This window comes from Pseudonaja textilis, chromosome 8, assembly GCF_049901715.1.
Source record: "Pseudonaja textilis isolate UNSWEBS1 chromosome 8, rPseTex1.2, whole genome shotgun sequence".
NCBI classification, from domain to species: domain Eukaryota; kingdom Metazoa; phylum Chordata; class Lepidosauria; order Squamata; family Elapidae; genus Pseudonaja; species Pseudonaja textilis.
This window is the reverse complement of record NC_141997.1, coordinates 32015861-32029179: the sequence shown is the minus strand read 5'-3', so window position 1 is coordinate 32029179 and position 13319 is coordinate 32015861. Positions and strand designations below refer to the sequence as shown.

The following is a 13319-nucleotide window of genomic DNA, read 5'->3' as shown; positions in this document are numbered from 1 at the left end:
ACAGAACCGGTAGTAAAACAATTTGAATCCCACCACTGATTGTGTCCTGAAGAATGAAAGAAGTTGCAGAACAAAAATTGTAAAATAAGCCATTCCTATTCTGAGAAACGTTCAACTAATCCATATTCTCTTTCGGGTATCTGCAGACTGGCCTGTGCTTCAGGTTAAACTTCAGGGGTAAATATTTTTTTTGTAATTGGGAACCACAGGTTCATGGGGGTGGGGGGAATATAATAACTACAGAAAGTAGAAATAAGATTTTCAGGGAGTTTTATTCTCTCTGAGATGGAGGCACAGGGGCACCATGAAAGAATCTGTCAACATGTAAAATGCATTAAGTCCATCAGCAGCTTCACTCATCCATTTCCTTTAGGTTCCTGCTACAAATTGGTGAGGAAATTGCTCTCCTGGTGTCTGGAAATTTACTACAGAACTAAAACATTAGGTTTGGGGGAGAGCTCAGAAACAGCATCTCAGCCAGTATTGTTCACCTCCTGCTATAGGCTCTGTTCTAAGAACAATTTTGTACAAGCTAACAGACTTCAGGAATTTTTTGGCAAAAGAATAAAGCTACGTGTGAAAAACTTATCCACAGGTTTTTGACAAATTTAACGCACTCACCAGTCAGTTAAAAGTCTTTAAAACAGAGTCTTCTTATAGAATCAACATAAAATCCCAGATGGTTGGAAATCAGATTCTTTTTTAAAAAGGTCTAAATGCTTACAAACAGCGGGTTCTGTTGTTGTTTTTGATGTTTTGTCCTCATGTCCTTTGTCATCTCTCTATAAAGAGAGATTACCCCAGAAACAAATCTTTGAAAGGCTCTCCATTTGAAGCAAATATTATTGGCTTTTTCTTCATGGTGGTTAAGAATCCTTATTACAACCAGGTCTCAGAGGATGCTTAGCATCAGACACCAAACCACTATTTCAAACCTGCTGAAGAGGAATCTTGGCAATCTTACTGATATTTACCAAGGGTGAATGTTCAAATCCTTCCTCTTTTGGTTACTTGTGCTGACAGATACAGGGATTAAACTTTAACCAGCAGAGGGAGCTCACAGAAAATCAAAAGGAGTCTGGTAGCATTTTTTTGACTAACAGATTTCATTAAAAAGTTTAATTTCCCATATGCTGCAGCTTCATGCTTTTTAATAATATTTGTAGGCTGGGGGAAAAAAATCTATCAGACACCCCGCTCTGAATTTTTTTCCCCACCACAGCTGATACAGCTGTCTTCCTACAACGTCTTTAGCCCCCAGAATCCAAAGGGCTGTAAGTGAAGTACTGGAAAAACACAACAGTTTCAGTGTGTCCATATGCTATCTTTGCAGAATACTATTTTCTTTTCAGCTGCTTTTAATAATGTGACCAGTAATGGATACTCTTGGCTTCAGAACAGCATAAGAAATGTCACTTTCAAAATCACAATGAACCAGATTTTACTATCTCATTATAAGGCATTTTGCCTATTGCAAGAAACTGGAATGTTCATAACACTGATTAAATCTGAAGTAGGATTTGGAAAATCATTTCAAATATCGTCCTGTCCCCCCGATATGATTCACTCTTGGCTCCTAATCAATCGAATGTGGGGATTAAGCAGTGGTGGGATTCAATTTTTTTTACTACTGGTTCTGTGGCTTGGTGGGTGTGGCAGAGGAAGGATAGTGTAAAATCTCCAGTCAGAGGTGGTATTTGCCGGTTCTCCAAACTACTCAAAATTTCCGCTACCGGTTCTCCAGAACTGGTCAGAACCTGCTGAATACCATCTCTGAGATTAAGGGTTTCTCAAATGTTTGAATCTCTCTTTTAATCCACCAGATCTGTGAGGAACATACTGTGAGATAAGTGATGAAAAAAAAATACTACTGGATCTTTCAATTTTTCTTTCCTATACCTTCTCTCTACCACTTTGAACTAATTGTAACTGACTATAACTAATTTGGGGTAACTGATAACTTGATTGTAAACTTCCGAGCGCTTCAGACCTCAGCATATATAAAATCTAATAATATTTCAAAAACAGCCACAAGAACAACAAGAAGAAAAGTGAAAATCAACTGAATATTTTGAGTAGTTTGCAAGATAAATTAAATGTCTGATTTGCTTCCCAATACATTTAAATAAAACCCAAAACATTTATATGGTCTATTTAAATTAAATTTCTATATAATATGTAAATGTTGTCCTATGTCCCATTGATGTATGCTCAAAGTTCACAGTGCACAGTAGAATAATGTCAATGTTTTTATTTGTGTTGCTCATGAAATACTCATTTTGAAAAAGACTAATAGTCTATCATACTATTGCTGCTGACCTCTTAACATTTTTACCATATTTGCAGTTTCCTGCTTATTGCTATTCCAAACTAAAAGCATAGTAGTCAATAGAGATTACGTATACTAGAAACTACAGTAGAAAATATTATTTTCACTTCATGCATAAGTCCATTTTCTGCCGGACTTGTAGAGAAAAGTTCTTATGTAGTCATGTTTAATTCTAAATGTTTATGGAAATCAAAAGCAGAAGAATGTACCACAAAAATAGGATCATTTGCCGCAGAATGAGGGAAAGCTCCCGTTCCATTCAAAACAGAGTGAATCAAGTTATGGAGACTGATGATTGGCGGTTCCAGGCTTCCATCTGGTTCAGCAAAACCTTCCAATGTGTTCCTGTGGCAAAGGCACATCAGTAGTCATGGACACCTAACATCAAAAATGTCATCAAAAAAGCACAACAACAAAAAACGTTCTTCCTGTGCCAACTCAAAAAGCTCAGACTGCTCAAGGAGCTGCTGATACAGTTTTGCAAAGGAATTATTGAGTCTGTCATTTGCACCTCAATAACTATCTGGTTCGGCACAGCAACCAAACAAGACTTCAGTGGATAGTTAGTTATATGCAGGAAAAAAAACCCATTACAACTGGCCTGCCTTCCATTAAGGACCTGTATATTGCATGAGCCAGAGAGAGGGGTAAGAAAATACAGACCCCTCACATTCTGGCCATAAACTGTTTCAATTTCTTCCCTCAAGACAATGCTACAAGTCATTGAATGCCAAGACAACTAAATACAAGGACAGTTCCCCCCCCCCCGCCCATGCCATCACTCTGCTAAACAATTAATTCCCACAACACTGTCTATGCCCTGAGATGTCAAACCACCTAGTAGGGCTGTATTACTATTATCCTTCTCAGCTTTCCTGTTACCTATTTCTTTAGATTCTTATGACTGTAACTTTGTTGTTTGTATTTTACGATTTATGTTGATTGTTTTTCTTTAGTATCCTATTATGATTCATGTTGATTGCTCATTTAGCATCCTAGGACTATTACTGTTGTATCTTGTGATTTATGATGATGGTGTGTTTTAGTTTAGTTTAGTTTAGTTTATTGTCATTGCACTTCATACAATGAAATCAAACACCATCTTCAGTGTACATCATGGCCATGACCATGAAAATAAACACAAACACACATCCTTCACCCTCCACACATTGAACCGAAAACCCCTGACACCTAACCAACACTGCACTATACAGCAGAATTCAAAAGAGCTACTTGCCCTTGGATAGAAGCTGTTTTTCAGCCTATTTGTCCTTGTTTTTGTTATTGTCCTGTACCGTCTGCCAGATGGTAATAGTTCAAAAAAAGGGTTCCCAGGATGAGATGGATCTTTGAGAATGTTTTGAACTTTCTTAAGGTAGCGGGAGATATAAAGCTCTTCCAAAGTGGGGAGAGGGCAACCAATGATCTTCTGGGCAATGACTTTAACCCTCTGGAATGCTGTCCTATCTGCCACTTTGCGATTGGCAAACCATACAGAGGTGCAGTAAGTTAAAATACTCTCTATAGTGCAGCGGTTTTTTATGATTGTGATCATGATTTATCACGTGTTGCTTATATGTACACTGAGAGCTTATGCACCGGAGACAAATTCTTTATGGGTCCAATCACACTTGGCCAATAAAGAATCCCATTCTAGGTCACATCTAGCTATCTCTGGCCAGAAGTAAAAGTCATTGTCAAGCAGCAAAACCCCTTCTGAAATTCAAAGGACTCACCTGAAACTGAATCTAGAATTCCGAAAGAAAGGAGGGTTATCAAAATCCTGAAGAGAGAGACACTTCTGAATGTCTTCCTGGGTTGGCAGCTTATCACCAGCTTTGCTAAAAGGGTACCTCTGTAAAGGCCCCTCGTTGCTTCCATTACACAGTGTGACCAGACGGTTATAATCATTCAAACTTAGGTTTAAAATAAGACAGATAGCAACAGTTAGATCTGTTAGTTAGATCCGGTTAGTAATGTCTGACCAATTTTGTTTCATGACTTATACAAAGGGAAAGAATTAAACCTTTAATTAGTTAGCTGAACAATTAATGACACAAATGATTTTTTTTTTAAATTAGCAGAATCTTGATAATCTATACTATATGATATTTGGTAATAATCACTCTACATCAATTTGGCACTTTCCATGATTAAAATTAACATCCTCCTCTATATGCACAGCTAACAGCTCTAGTGTGCAGGTTGAGGGTGATAAAAGCCAAAATGCAAAACACATCCAAGGTCAGGTTTACAACTAAGATTGTTTTACAGGATAACAACAGCCATCCTAGGTAAAACTGGAAGATATTATTATATAGAACTAGATTTCTGAAACTATTTGTTTATAAGACCCCTGTCACTTCTGAAAATTATGTAGAACTCCAAAGGAGATTTTGTTTGTGCTATTTTTATTAGTATTTACCATATTGAACATTAAAATTGCATATTTGTAGCATGTTTACTACTTATTGAACCACATAAAAATAACAATATTTGATTAGATATTAAAATATTTTTATGGAAATAGTTATTTTTTAAAACAAATAAAAATAATGATGAGAGTGGCATTGTTTTACATTTTTGCAGTACCTTAAACATTTGACAAATAAATCTGATTTTGCAAATCCCTGAGGAGGACTTGGAGGAGCCCCAGCGGGGTCCTTGGGCCATTCTTTAAGAAGCACTTCTTTAAAATGTCAATTCTGAAGTAAAATGAGATGTAATGTTACTTCTTAAAATGGCTGAAGTGCTGCAGGGAAGAAAATCAGGTAATTGGCATTAACTGAACACAAGGTATTTGTGCCTTAACAATATTAACTTTAATCCTGTTAAAGTTCTGGCATCAGTAGTTTGGTGACCCGAAGTAAAAGCAACCCATGGGGAAGGAATGGCTTTCCTTCTCATAATTTAGTGAAAATAATTGTGCATTAGAGGAAGAGGGAGAATTAGACAAAACACGATCATGAAGTTTATTCACATAACATGGTTTAATGGTTTTAAGCTTTTGGGAGGCTTATATAATATTTGGAAATCTTGTAGGGAGTTCTTTTGCCCATTCACAAAATGGCTGTCATGGGAAACATAACCTAAGATAAGGCTGATCTTTCTTCCTTTCAACCCATCTCAATTTACCTGAGATCAAATTACTGATCTCTTGTCATGTTTCTTTCTAAGAAACCCCATGAAGCTTATTTGGGGTCCAGAGTCATACTTCCATGTACAGGTGATATTTTGGTTCAAACATAATGAAAATGTTCCTTGCTACCTCAGTGGTGGCACCAGCTAAAGTTGTGCCTGAACCAAGGATGTGTCAAATGTGTTTGTTACATAATCACCTTTTGTCAGTCACAGAATTAGAAGTTGCCTCAGATATGGTCTCCTTTACTCTTGTGTTACTTCACCAAGGCGACCTTCACCAAAGTACCATAAAGCTTAGGATTGTTTAGTAAAATAGAAAATTATCATAGAAATATTCAATGTTTAAAAATATCGAGGGTTTGGTAAGAAGCATATTTACAGTATTTGAATCCAATCTTTGTATGGATTAAATAGTTGAAAGACAGATAATTAAGCACAGTGGCAACAGGAAATTATTAGTATAGACAGGTTGAACATCAATGTTTCACTGGTTTCAAAATGTTTGTTACCTATTGCAAACTATCTCCCATTCTGAGAATCTTGAATTACGACTTATTAAATTCGGCTCATCTGGCCTTGATGCTCCAAAAAATTGATCTGTGCACACGTCGCATTCATTTTTGCCTGTAGCAAAATTCCAGAATGGCAATGCAAAGGACTCATTGCCAATCAGTCGCTAAAAAAAGGGTGTGGAGAAGAGATGGAGAAAAGAGATCAGTCACATCTTTATATTGGTCTTTGGCAATGACATTTATAATTTTTCATACCTTTGCAATATCTCTTGACTTTGTTCATGAAAATTATATATTCCATCAATAAAGTCCATGCCATTTCATTCGCCAACTGACACAGCTTATTCTTTTCTTAATGTAGGATTCATGCAAGCTTATCCTGGCTAGCTACTCAGTAGCAATGGAATAGTTAAGCAGAATAGCACAAAGTGCTTTAAAATAAGTTTGTATTCCCTATTTTCTTTTTCTGGGCTGCTCTCATTAACGAACCCCATCATCCAATCAATATTGCAGCAACAACAAAATAAGCAGCACAGATGCATTTCAATGTAGCCTTGCTTAGAGTATTAGTATTTGAAAGATGACTGTGACAACAAAATTAGATAGATTCTTCTTAGTGCTAATACATTGTTCTTCTACCTGCAAGCTGTAAGAGGAATTCTAACAGTCTGTCTAGAATATCTGGAGACATTATGCATTCTCAGGGTGTTTATTTTTCTTAGCATTATACTTCTTTATTAGGATGGTAAGATACAGAGAGCCTTGGGGAAATGTATACATGCTTTTACTAACATCAGTTAGTAACAGTCTATTTCAAAAATACATTCACCAAGAAGAAGATTTGAAAAAATGGAGATTTTATGGTTTGGGAATAAGAAGACAGACTGTTACATAGTTTACTGGTTCATGTTTATCTATCCAAACATGGAATGAACAACTTAAAAAAGCTATAAAATACACACCTGTTTAAAAATAGCTGTGTAGAAGGAAAATGTACATGCCTTGGTTTATCACAGATAGGCCCTGTAACTACTCATTCTTGTAAACCTTACTGTAGAATAGTATTAGTGATTTAAAATTAATATATGCTGATTTCTAGTGTAACCCACAAAATATTTCTCTCTCCTCTAGCCCTTCTACATTGTTTCTTCTTCCTTTTTTTCTTCCCCCTCCCTCTTTCTTACTCCCTGTTCCTTCCTTCTTTCCTTTCTCCCTTCCTTCCTCCTTATAATTCTCTTTCCCCTTCCCTTCTCTTTCCTGTTCTATACTTCCTCCCTTTCCTCTCTCCTTCCGTCTCTCCTTCTTCCCTCTTTCCTTTCTTCCTCCCTCCCTCCCTCCTGCCTTCCGTCCCTCCCTCTAGCTTCCTCTTTCTGTCCCTCCCTCCCTCCCTCTTCCCCCTTATTTTCTCAGCAAGCAGATAAGTGGGGCAGCAGAGTGCAGTGCATGGGTCTGGGCCTCCCAGGGATAGCACTGAAAACGAGGACCACTCGATCATATCAGCATAATAACAGTGCATGAAAGAGCAGCAGCAACAGCACAGCAATGCTGAAGCAGCCACAACTTCCCCAAATTTCACTCCCTCAGTAGTAATGGCTCCCAACATTCTGTAACTGAGCCCACATGGTGGTGCAGTGGTTAAAATACAGAATTGCAGGCTAATTCTGCCCACTGCCAGATGTTTGATCCTCACAGGCTCAAGATTGACTCAGCCTTCCATCCTTTTGAGGTCAGTAAAATGAGGACCCAGATTGTTGAGGGCAATATGTTGACTCTGTAAAATGGTTAGAGAGGGCTGTAAATGCACTATAAAGTGCATAAGTCTACTGCTATATGAGATACCTTGTTTGAAAAGGTTTTACCCTATGATGCATTATTTGTTTTATATCTATATCTATATCTATATCTATCATCTATCATCTATCTATCTATCTTATATATATGGTATTTAGCTTTGTTCGGGTATTTTCTCACGTCACTGTAGTTGTGCTTTTAAAGTTGTAGCAACGTTTCGGCAGAATCTCATCTGCCATCATCAGGCTTCTGTATTGTGTTTGTCTGTGAGTCAGACTATCACAGCCATTTCAGTTTTAAATTTGGGGCAGCCTACTGCTGTGCCAGAATGGTTTTTTCTTCATCCTGATTGGTTGGGAGTTTTGGTCTGTGTTTATTGGTCTTGGAGTTTGCTGTGTTCTGCTTGATTGGTGTTTCTAATATATTCTGTCTGTTTTTTTGGCTCTTTTTGTATCTTGATTGGCTGGCAACATTGTGTTCCTGTATTGGAGGCCTTTAGTGCAGCTTGGCTCCAAGTAAATGGACGGCTATCATTAATTAGGAAGCTAGGTTTCATCTGGGTGCCTGGTTGGGGTGTGTTTGAGCTGGAGGTATCAGGGGGGATCTGTTTGTGTCCAGGTGTTTGCCTGGCTAGTGGTATGGAGATATTTTTTGTTTGTGAGTGCAGGCTTCCAAATGATTGACAGTCTGGTGGAATCATCCCTTCTATTCATGCTTTGGTCTTTTTTAAATCTCTATGGCTTCTCTGATGATTCTGTGGCTGGGGTTTTCTATAGTGGCTAGGGTTTTGGTGCCATTGAAGTTGATGCTATGACCTGTGGCCTCCATGTGTTGGACTAGTGAGGAAGTGTGTTCCAGCTTTTTGACTGCATTTTTGTGTTTATCCAGGCGGGTACTTATTCTTCTATTGGCCTGTCCAATGTATGTGGCCAGGCATGATGTGCAGGGGACTTCGTATATGCCTTGGTTTTCCAGGTCAATTTTATCTTTATCTTTGCTATTTTTCTGTCTGTTTTGAAGGCAGTCTTGATGTGATGCCTGTGTAGTATCTTACTGATTTTGTCTGTAGTACCTCTTATGTAGGGAAGGACAGCTGTTCCATAGGTCTGTTCATCTTCTAGGTCTCCATTATGTCTCAGTGTGTTTTTGTGGATCAAGCCGGTGATTTTGCTTTTGTGGAAGCTGTTGGCTGTCAGTACTTTAGTCAGGGTGCATAGTTCAGTCTTTATGTGTGTCTTGTCTGCCAGGCGTTTGGTTCTGGTGATTAGTGTTTTGGCCACTGAGTTTATCTGTGCTGGGTGGTGGTGGGATTGGGTGTTGAGGTAGCGGTTGGTGTGTGTTTTCTTCTGGTATATGGTGTGTCCTAGTGTGCCATCTGTTTTTTTTTTTGTAGATTAGTACATCTAGGAATGGTAGTTGTTTGTTTGTTTCCGTTTCCATGGTGAACTTGATTTTGGGATGTGTGCTGTTAGGAAATTGTTTAGGTTTTCTTTTCCATGGGGCCAAATCACAAATGTGTCATCGATGTATCTTAACCATCGTTTGGGTTTGTGGGTGGCATTAGCCAGGGCTCTGGATTCGAATTCTTCCATGAACAGGTTTGCAATAATGGGTGACAGTGGTGGTCCCATAGGGGCTCCTTCAATTTGCTTGTATCTTTGTCCTTTGTATATGAAATACGTGTTGGTTAAACAGTGTTCTGCTAGTTCCATGAGGTGTTTCGCTGGTTGGTTATTTATTTTTGATTATTCAAGGGTTTCCTTTATCGGAACTTGAGTGAATAGTGAAACCATGTCGAAACTTACAAGCAGATCTTCTTGTTCCATGTGTAGATCTTTGATCATTTCCAAGAAGTGGTATGAGTTTTGAACATGTGAAGCTGCTGTTTCAGCACGGGGCTGTAGCTGTTTTGCTAAGTATTTGGCTAGGTTTTGTAGTGGTGCTCCTCTGGAGCTGACTATGGGTCTGAGAGGTATGCCTTCTTTGTGTATTTTTGGGAAGCCGTATAGTTTGGGGCATCTGGAAGTTTTTTCTCTTGGGATGATCGTCTGTTGGATCTCTTTGCTCATGTGGCTGATTATAATTTTCTTCTTGGTTAATTTTTCCAGATATGTGGTCGGGTCTGTGTTTATCGGTTTGTATGTGGAGAAACGTTGCTACAACTTTAAAAGCACAACTACAATGATGTGGGAAAATACCCGAACAAAGCTGAATATCATACATGTAAATACCCGTGAAAACTTAAGAATATATATATATATATGTGTGTGTGTGTGTGTGTTTTCTTAAGTTTTCGCAGGTACTTACATGTATGGCATTCAGCTTTGTTTGGGTATTTTCCCACATCATTGTAGTTGTGCTTTTAAAGTTGTAGCAACGTTTCGGCAGAATCTCATCTGCCATCATCAGGTTTCTGGTTGATAATTATGATATATATTTGGTTTCGTAGATTTTCACGGGTACAGATATGTAGGTCTAGGTGTGTTCGGGTCTTTTCCCATGTAAGATTAATAGTATCTTGGCGATGTTTCGGCAAGGTCCCACTCGCCATCCTCAGGCTGGTGCTTTCGGCTTCGTGCCAGTGCAAGCAGTGTGTGATCAGAGCTGCTGTCTCTCTAAAAATACTGGTGGTGGGGGCTGGTTGGCTGCGCTGCTGTCTCTTGATTTGTTGATGGAGTTACCCAAGCCATTAAAACACGAGAGGCTAATGGAAAAAAGATCACTACAAAACAAATGACCCAGGAGATTACAGCACAGGATCCAGGATATCTCCACAACAAAACTCACAAGGCCATCACACAGCCCATTATACCAACATCAACTCCAGCAAGAGGAGATTCTGCCAAAACATTGCTACAACTTTAAAAGCACAACTATAATGACATGGGAAAATACCCGAACAAAGCTGAATACCATACTTAAGAAATATATATTATATATATTCTGAGGTTTTCGCGGGTATTTGTATGTGGATCTTTGGTTATTCGGGTTTTCTCCCGCGTAAAATTGGAAGTATCTAGGCAACGTTTCGATGAAGTCTCATTCATCATCTTCAGCCTTGTGTCTTCGGCTTTGTGCTTCTCCGAGAATAACCGAAGATCCACATACATACATACATACATACATACATACATACATACATACCTGTTTTATATATATATTACTATGTGTAAGTGCACAATCATGCCTACCGTCCCTGTCCTATTGTCCCCATTTATTTGAACTTATTTCCTGTATTCATGTTTATTCTTATACCTATTATCTTGTAAGTGATTGACAAATCAAATAAATAAAAATAAATAAAATATTTTGCCCAGTTAAAGATTGCAAACATGAGAGTTTAGTAGTATATAGCTCACATGATTATACCGCTTTCTGGTCAGTTACCATAATAATGATGTTCTGTTTTGATCCCACTCATCATTTTTCTGCCTCTACTTTGCTTGACCTTGGCTCTGATAGAAGATGCAGTGAGCCATATTTTTCATTTCTTGTATTGAGAATGTTTCCCTTCCTGGAATATTATGGAGGCCAGAAGATGACCTAGTTGCTTCTTTCAGATACACGATGGAGACAGTGATGACCACTAACCTGCAGGTCTCTTTCTAAGAGTAGTAAATGATACCTATGCCAGGTAACAAAAGCAGGGCCTTGATGGGAGAAATCTATCGCTGTAAATGGACGGCCTGGTCCTGAAAACAGAGAGAAACAAAAATTAGATAAAAAGACACTCTGAAAGATAGGTTAGATCTACAAAGACAGATTAAATCTACAATCTTCTGGTTCTCTCTACCATTCCTCAGTCTGCTCTTTCTCTCTCCAATTTTTGTGCCTCCAGGTTCTTTTGTCTTGTAAATTTGCATAATTTAGGTGCATAACCACTAATCCGTAAATCCTGCCTGCCTGCCTGCCTGCCTGTACACTTTCCACAGCAGCTATTTTCCACACATTAAAATTAATCTTTGTGGATTAAGATTTGACCAAATAAAATGCCAAGATAAGGAAATTAATGTGAAAAAAATGATGGAATGTTTTTTAAAGGGAACTTTCTCTAAACCACCTATTTTCTGACATAGCCACATCAAAAAAAAAAAATTACTTGCACAAGGATCCCTGACATATTCGCATAATTGAAAAGTGACTATCCTGAGCACATGTAACTGGACAGGAAGGAAATGGCCAAGAGAAGCAAAGCACAGGCTACGGTTTAGCAATTATCCTCTTTCTAATGAAATCTGGAGTCATAGATTTCCCTTCCTTTGGAATCATCACATTTCTTCCCTCAGTTGTCTGCACAGTTCCAGTACTCCAGAAATAACCCTTTAACTACTTATACTGGCCAATGCAAAAATGTACTGTACTAGATGCTCACATCACAACAACTTCAGTGAAGCAAGAGTATTCTAAAGAGGAACAAAGCTTGCCTTGTAGAAGCAACTGATAAGCACACTGACTTTTGTTCACTAGTTATGGACTGGTGCCTACCACAAGTTAGACAGTTTCAAAGTTATTTCAGTCCAAGGCAGGGACTAAAGAAAGGAGACTTGGAAGAGCTGGTTGATGGATTTAACTTGGGGGAATCACAGTAGTGCAAGAAAACACACAGCCAAAGAAGGGAAAAATCATGTTTGTCCTTTTTTTAAAACCAGCTCCATTCTTCTATGCCTTTAGTTCCAGCTTAATTTGAAGAAAACAGCATGTGGGAAATTCTTCAGTTTCTGTTTTCTATGGATCAAGTTACTGCTAAAATTATGGCTGGATCATAACTTCTCATCTGTTGGATTCTGCAAAAGCTATTTCTTTTGTTCCCAAAACAGGAGAATAATAAAATGTAGCATAGATAGGAACCTTTGGCTGATGGACTGGCCTACATTGGCCTCAAACAACATGGCCAATAGTTAGAGGCAATGGGAGTTGCATTCCAATATGAAAAAGACATTTTCTCAATCTGGTTTCTTAGGTTGGGGTTATAACTCACAAAGTTCTCAGGAAGAACAATCTGGAGCCCCATATTGGAGGAAGCTGAAATAAAGACCATCAATCTTCTAATAGGGAACCAAATAAATTGCCTCCATATTACCTACAATATTCTTTTCAGTACTTAACCTCCTGTGATGACCCGGGGCATGGCACAAAGGCAACACAGTCAAATAAGCAAGAAGAGTCCCTTTAGTATCTCCAACTTTGCTCCCAATGTCCAGGTTACCTTCGGCTGGAGAAAAACTCTCCCAGGAACAGTCTTTAAGTGGAGGAAATTCAGTCCGAAAACAAAGTACATACAAACTGTAACTAAAAATCCAAACAAATCACACTGCAGTAATTAACTTGACAGGGCAGAAGAAGGAATTGCAGACTTGAAAGCACAGCAAACACACACAGTTGGGAAGATGCCAGGAACACAGATAAGCCTGAATGATACCAGATAATTCACAAGTTGCTCCCAACAACTTGCTATGCGCAGCTTCCCTTTTTAAACACTGTGTTCCCAGCTAATGAAGGGAATTAGGGCCCTTTCCTCCCCTGCAAGCCACACAACTCACATTGCT

General features: G+C 38.5%; 1 protein-coding gene across 2 annotated transcripts in view; it reads right to left on the bottom strand.

The window, feature by feature from the left end:
• Positions 1–13319, bottom strand: part of DCT (dopachrome tautomerase) — a 28064-nt gene that overhangs the window by 1998 nt on the left and 12747 nt on the right. For both annotated transcript variants that reach the window (XM_087937991.1, XM_087937992.1), the window contains 4 exons: positions 11365–11465; positions 5980–6146; positions 4066–4245; positions 2539–2674 (listed from right to left, as the gene is read on the bottom strand). In XM_087937991.1, coding sequence (XP_087794117.1) covers positions 2539–2674; positions 4066–4245; positions 5980–6146; positions 11365–11465 — 584 coding nt within the window. The remainder of the gene's footprint in view (positions 1–2538; positions 2675–4065; positions 4246–5979; positions 6147–11364; positions 11466–13319) is intronic.